General features: G+C 48.0%; 1 protein-coding gene across 1 annotated transcript in view; it reads right to left on the reverse strand.

The window, feature by feature from the left end:
- The window catches only part of MYH14 (myosin, heavy chain 14, non-muscle), a 124686-nt gene extending 118945 nt beyond the window's left edge, over nt 1-5741 (reverse strand). The window contains exon 1 of the mRNA XM_011946507.1: nt 5625-5741. Coding sequence (XP_011801897.1) covers nt 5625-5741 — 117 coding nt within the window. The remainder of the gene's footprint in view (nt 1-5624) is intronic.
- Between the last annotated feature and the right edge of the window lie 1796 nt (nt 5742-7537).

A 7537-nucleotide genomic window follows, 5' to 3' on the forward strand; every position in this document is an offset into this window, starting at 1 on the left:
AGGCAGGAGAATCTCTTGAACCTGGGAGGTGGAAGTTGCAGTGAGCCGAGATCGCGCCACTGCACTCCAGCCTGGGTGACAGAGTGAGACCTTATCTCAAAAAAAAAAAAAAAAAAAAAAAACTATATCTATATAATCTCTAGCTCTAGCTCTAGTTCTAGCTCTAGCTCCAGAATCTGACCCCTTCTTGCCACCCCCACTACCTCACTCTGGTCAAATCCACCATCATCTCCTGCCTAGACCACTGCCACCACCTCCTCTCTGGTCTCCCCACTTCCCACTACGTCTGCTCCCACAGGGCAGTCAGAGGGACCCTCTTAGACCAAAAGTCAGCTTCTGTCCCTCTGCTCAGACACCGCCCCCACCTCACCATGGCCCAGAGTAAAACCAAAGTCCTCACCATGCACCACGGGGCCCTGCAGGCTGTGACCTGCTTTGCCCCTTATTTCTCTTCACCTCTCCCCTGGCTCATGCCACTACAGCCACACTTTCTCCCTTGCTGTTCCTCAAATGCAACGACACGTTCCCACCTCAGGGCCTTTGCACGGCTGTTCCTTCTGCCTGGAATGCTCTTCCTCCCAGACGTCCTCCTAGCTCTCATCTCATTCATTCAGGCCACTGCTTAAATGTCGCGTTCGCATTGAAGACTTCTCTGGTCATTTGTTTAATGCCTCACCTGGCACCCAGGCACCCCCATCCCCTTTACTTGCCCCTTGTTTCTGTCTTTCCATAGCACCTTTGACCTTCTCAGCTGTGACACCATTTATTTATTTGTTGTGTTTGTTATTCATGGTCTGTCTCTCTTTGACTGCAGAATATCCACCCTATAAAGGGGAGGGACTCGGTTTCATTTACTGTTCTGTCCCTAGCACCTAGGACAGTTCCTTGTACATGGTAAGTGCTGGATAAGTAAATAAAACCTTTTCTTCTTTCTCTCTCACCTGTTAAGTGAATAAAAGAAACTCTCGGAGAAATTCTGCTCTAGCTGGTAGGGCACTGGAGAACTTTGCTTCCTCATTGCTTTCACATGCTGCCGGCATTTTCTTTCTTTATTTTAAATAGAGAGGGGCCCGGGTGCTGTAGCTCATGCCTGTAATCCCAGCACTTTCGGAGGCCAAGGTGGGCTGATCACCTGAGGTCAGGAGTTCAAGACCAGCCTGGCCAACATGGTGAAACCCCCATCTCCAATAAAAATACAAAAATTAGCTGAGCGTGGTGGCAGGAACCTGTAATCCCAACTATTTGGGAGGCTGAGGCAGGAGAATCGCTTGAACCTGGGAGGTGGAGGTTGCAATGAATCAAGATCGTGCCACTACACTCCAGCCTGGGTGACAGAGCAAGACTCTGTCTCAAAAAGTAAAAAGTAGTAATAGTAAATAGAGACAGGGTCTCATTACGTTGCCCAGGCTGGTCTCAAACTCCTGGTCTCCACCGATCCTCCCTTCTTGGCCTCCCAAAGTGCTGAGACAAAAGGTGTGAGCCACTAGGCCCCGCTGCTGCTGGCATTTCTAAGACACTGATCAGAAAGGAGAAGAAGGTCACCGAAGCTATTCTTTTTAATTTAAAGCAATTTTAATTACACAAAATAGAAAAAATGTAAACACGAGGGTAGTATTTCCCTTGACCAGGCCCTTCCTTTTCACTCTGCCTTCCAGATGTACCCCGATAATATTTTGGTGTAATTTCTTTCAAAAATATATATATTTTTTTCAGACAGGGTCTCACTCTGTCACTCAGCCTGGAGTGCAATGGCACAATCACAGCTCACTGCAGCCTAAACTTACTACCCCAGGCTTAAGCTGTCTGCCCACCTCAGCCTCTAGAGCAGCTGAGACCACAGGCACTCACCACCATGGCTGGCTAATTTTTTTATTGTTTTGTAAAGATGAGGTGTCACTATGTTGCCCAGGCTGGTCTCGAACTCCTGGGTTCAAGTGATCCTCCTGCCTTGGCTCTCCAAAGTGCTGGGATTACAGACATGAGCCACTGAGCCGGATCTAACATTTACCATTTATTTACATTGGGGTCAGCAAATGACAGCCCACAGACCACACTGGCCCACTGCCTGGGATTATAAACTTTTATTGGAACACAGCCATGCTTGTTGGTTTAGTATTGTCTGCGGCTGTGGCTGCTTTCATGCTATAAGGGCACAGTTAAGCAGTTGTGACAGAGACCATATGTTCAAAGCTGAAAATATTTACCATCTGAGCCTTGACAGAAAAAGTTTGCCAACTCCTGTTTTACATATATAGATGCAGAACTGAGAAATACTATGATTTCTTCAGTTTAGGGATATAGGATGATACTTAATATAGGGAAATTTGACTTGCCTTTTTTTTTTCCTTTTTAAGACGGAGTCTCACTCTGTCGCCCGGGCTGGAGTGCAGTGGCGCAATCTCAGCTCACTGCAACCTGTACCTCCTGGGTTCATGCAATTCTCATGCCTCAGCCTCCCCAGTAGCTAGGTTTATAGGCGCCCACTACCACACCCGGCTAATTTTTGTGTTTTTAGTAAAGACAGGGTTTCGCCATGTTGGCCAGGCTGGTCTCGATCTCCTGACCTCACGATCCGCCCGCCTCAGCCTCCCAGAGTGCTGAGATTACAGACGTGCGCCACCATGCCCAGCCCATGTTCCTAGGTTTTAATTTACCTTTATCTTGTCTACACCACGCAGTATTCAACAGCCACAGCCTATCTGTGGTTCCTTTGACTCCTCACCCATTGGTGGGGCTGCTAGTGGCTTTCCACGTTCCACCTTTACAAACGGCAACACACTAAGCCTCCTTCTTCCTACTTCCTCATGCATGAGTAGTGATATTGCTGGGTCAAAGAGTATGTGCAGTTAAGACTTTCATAGACGTTGCCAAGCTGCCACCCACAACAAGACTATTTTCCTTTTTAGGAAAAAAAAAAAATGAAAAAGAAACCAGTGGAGTCAAGTATTTATTACATGGCTGTTCCCCGAAAGGTTCCACCCCTCGGGTGGGTCACCTATAATTCACTGAACCCTAGACATGCTGTGGACTCTCAGTCCTTTGAACTGGCTGGTCCCTTCTCCACCCTTCTCTGCCTGGTGACACGCTGCTAGAACTTCAAGACCCACCTTAGATAATGGGGCAGAATTTTGTGACATTCACTGTGCATTTCTCCCGGGATCCAGCAGTCCCACTTCCAAGTAGGTACCATAGAGAAGCATACACAGGTAACATACAAGGACATATCCCAGGATGCCCAGGGCAGCATTATGGGTGGGAATGGGGAGGTGGAGACCACCATGGGGTCTGTCTCGTGGGGAGCTGGTAAGCAAAAGGGAGTGGATTCCTCCATGGTGTCCTAGCAGCAATAAATCAGTTTCACTTGGTAACATGGAGAGATCATAAAAACATAATACTGGGCCGGCCGCGGTGGCTCGGGCCTTTAATCCCAGTACTTTGGGGAGCCGAGGTGGGCAGATCGCTTGAGGCCAGGAGTTTGAGACCACCCTGGGCAACATGGCGAAACCCCGTCTCCACTAAAAAATGTAAGAAATAGCTGGGAGGCCGGGCGCGGTGGCTCAAGCCTGTAATCCCAGCACTTTGGGAGGCCGAGACGGTGGATCACGAGGTCAGGAGATCGAGACCATCCTGGCTAACACAGTGAAACCCCGTCTCTACTAAAAAATACAAAAAACTAGCCAGGTGAGGTGGCGGGCGCCTGTAGTCCCAGCTACTCCGGAGGCTGAGGCAGGAGAATGGCGTAAACCCGGGAGGCGGAGCTTGCAGTGAGCTGAGATCCGGCCACTGCACTCCGGCCTGGGCGACAGAGCGAGACTCCGTCTCAAAAAAAACAAAAAAAGAAAAAAAGAAATGGCTGGGCTTGGTTTTGCGCGTCTGTGATCCCAGCTACTTGGGAGGCTAAGGCACCAGCTGTGTTTTAAAAAACAAAAACAACAAAACAAAAAAATTAATGTTGAATTGAAAAAGTAAGAAACAAAACAGTCTATAGCACAATTTAAAAGATAGCATTTATCCTTTGTGTCAGTTTAGAAGATATAATTACACAAAGCAATGCTGTCTGGTCTGTAAGCATTTCTACCTACCCAAGGTAGCGTGAATGTTAGAGGTGTTAGGGTTTGTTTATGGGGCACCAGAGGAGGAAACAGGAGTGAGGCTAGAGTATTAAAGGGAAAAATAAGAAAGAAAGCAAAATCGGGATATGGACAAATGATAGAGAAACAGAAACAGAAAATACGACGGAATTCTATGCACCAAAGTCCACGCCCTACAAAAGGATCTATCCTGGAGGGCAATCGCTTCTCAGAAGCCTTCTGCAAATGGCGTCCCCAACCCTCAATTCCTTCCCCAGCTAGAATCAGTCCCTCTCTCCTCTCGCTTCCTTTCAATGTCTTCTGCTGCTACCACCAAAGCACAGCTTCACCAGACTGACACTGTGTCCATGACCATCTCCCCAGCCACAGCAGGAACATTTTGAGGGAAGGAAACAAGTGTGTGCCTCAATGTTCCTGATCTGTAAGAAGGGGGATGGTGATCAAAGTATCTGCTGGCCAGGTGCAGTGGCTCACGCCTGTAACCCCAGCACTTTGGGAGGCTGAGGGGGGCAGATCGCTTGAGCCCAGGAGGTTGAGGCTGCAGTGAGCTGTGATGGTGCCACTGCACACTCCAGCCTGGATAACGGAGCAAGAGGCTGTCTCGAAGGAGGGAAGAAGGGAAGGAAGGGAGGGAAGGGAGGAAGGGAGAGAGGGAGGAGAAGGCAGTAAGGCAGGACAGGAAAAGTATCTACCATTTACAGCTGTAGAAGGGTTAAATTAATTAGTTCACGTCCTGTGCTTAGCGTAGTGATTTTGGCCCATTGTAAGCCCTCGATAAATGTTGGTGGCTGCTATTATTATTACTATTATTATTATTTTTGAGACAGAGCCTAGCGTAGTGATTTTGGCCCATTGTAAGCCCTCGATAAATGTTGGTGGCTGCTATTATTATTACTATTATTATTATCTTTGAGACAGAGCCTTGCTCTGTCGACCAAGCTGGAGTGCAGTGGTGTGCTCTCTCCTCACTGCAACCTCTGCCTCCCTGGTTCAAGTGATTCTCCTGCCTCAGCCACCCGAGTAGCTGTGACTACAGGCATGCGCCACCACGCCCAGCTAATTTTTGTATTTGTTGGTAGAGATGAGGTTCCACCACGTTGGCCACTCTGGTCTTGAGCTCCCCACCTCAGGTGATCCTCCCGCCTGGGCCTCCCAAAGAGCTGGCCAGTGCCTGTAATCCCAGCTATTCGGGAGGCTGAGGCAGGAGAATCACATGAACCTGAGGTTGCGATGAGCCGAGATCGTGCCACTGCCCTCCAGCCTGGCCGATAGAGCAAGACTCAGTCTCAAAACAAATAAACAAACAACAAAGCCAAAGAGCTGGGATTACAGGCGTGAGCTGCTGCACCTGGCCGGTGGCCATTACTATTAATATCATTATTATTGGGCTTGGCCTCATGACATGGGGAAAGGCCTCACCTCAATGCCCCCTTCTTCAGGATGTCTTCCCTGATTGTTCCATAGGTTGCCCTGCCAGTGCCTTCGGCGTCTCCGTTACAGCCTCTTCCCCAGGCGTGGACACTGCCTGCTTACCTGTCGGTCTCCCTCACTGGGCTGGGGAGTCCTCAAAGACCGGGACCAGCGTTGGTTTCCCTCGGGTTCCTTGGAGCCTGGCATAGCGGCTGGTGTCCCTCGGGCCTTCAGGGACATCTGTCTGCCCGAATGGAATGCAGGCTGGGAGGGCAGATAAAGCAGGTGTATGATTAACGAATATATGGAAGGGTGTAGATGATGATAGCTCGGTGACAAAGGTAGAAACCGAGTCCTCATCTGGTTTCAACCCACCCCCTTCCTCCTCCCTACCACTCCTCTGCAAGCTCCCTGCACTCCGGGCTCCTGGCCCAGGAGCCACCCCTGTCCTGAACCTGAGCCAGGGAAGAGTCCTTTCCTTGCAATGTCCTTCCTCCCCTTCCTTTATCCCCATCGTGGCAGGTGACACAGTGCACAGTCAACACCCGCAGGATTCTTAGTCTTTGTGCACGTGCCGTGGGTCCCTTGGCATCCAATAAAACGTACAGACCCTTCCCCCGGAATTATCTTTTAAAATCAGGCTTATTAAATACATGTACAAATTTATAATTTTTGTGTATATTTGCACAATTTTTTTTTTTTTTGAGACGGAGTCTCACTCTGTCACCTAGACTGGAGTACAGTGGTGCAATCACGGTTCACTGCAGCCTCAATCTCCTGGGCTCAAAGAAATCTGTCCACTTTGACCTCCCAAAGTGCTGGGATTACAAGCATGAGCCACTACACCTGGTGTAGATGTCTTTTGTTTTAAGACGGAGTCTCACTCTGTCACCTAGACTGGAGTACAGTGGTGCAATCACGGTTCACTGCAGCCTCAATCTCCTGGGCTCAAAGAATCCTTCTGCCTCAGCCTCCCAAGTAACTATGACCATAGCCTTGCACCACCACATCCAGATAAATTTTTTAAAATTTGTATAGAGATGGGGGGCGTCTCACTATATTGCCCAGGCGGGTCTCGAACTCCTGGACTCAAGAGATCCTCCCACCTTGGTCCCCCAAAGTGGTGGGATTACAGGCTTGAGTCACTGTGCCCAGCCTCAGTTCTATGCTTTTTGACAAATGCTTACACCGGTGTAACCACCACCAAAATTAAGACACAGAACAGATCTGTCACCCTTGAAAATCCCTTGTGCCTCTTTGTAGTCAACTCCTCTCTTGCTCCTGACAATCACTGCTCTGTTTTCAGCCCCTGTAGTTTGCCTTTTGCAGGATGTTATATAAATAGAATCACAGAGTGCACAGCCTCTGAGTCCGGCATCTTCCATTTAGCATGATGCATGTGAGATTCACCCATGTTGTGGCACGTGTCAGGAGTGTATGCTTTTTCATTACTGAGTAGTATTCCATTGTACAAATATATCACAGTTTGTCTATACATTCCCTAGTCAAAGGATATTTAGCCTGTATAATTCTTTGGTGTGGCAATAATGAATATAGAATAATGTTTTTATTTTATTGTTGTTATTTAAATATAGAGATGGTGTCTTGCTATGTTGCCCGGGCTGGTCTAAAACTCCTGGGCTCAAGTGATCCTCCCACCTCGGCCTCCCAAAGTGCTGGGATTACAGGCGTGAGCCACTGCACCCAGCCCAATGTTTTTAAATGTGTAAAATTAATGTATATTATTTATCATAATGAAATGTACCAGAATGACTAAAATAAACAAGATTGACAACAACAACTGTTGATGAGGATGTGGAGCAACTGGAATTCTTTTATACTGATAGTGGGAATGTAAAATGCTATAATCACTGTTGCAGGATGAATAGCGGCCCCCCAAAGATGTCTGCATCCTAATCCTTGAAGCCTGTGAATATGCTACTTTACATGGCAAAAGGAACTTTGCAGTACTGTAATTAAGGATCTTTTTTCTCTTCTTTTCTTTCTTTCTTGTGTGTGTGTGTGTGTGTGTGTGT

This window comes from Colobus angolensis, unplaced genomic scaffold, assembly GCF_000951035.1.
Source record: "Colobus angolensis palliatus isolate OR3802 unplaced genomic scaffold, Cang.pa_1.0 Scaffold25, whole genome shotgun sequence".
Lineage (NCBI taxonomy): Eukaryota > Metazoa > Chordata > Mammalia > Primates > Cercopithecidae > Colobus > Colobus angolensis.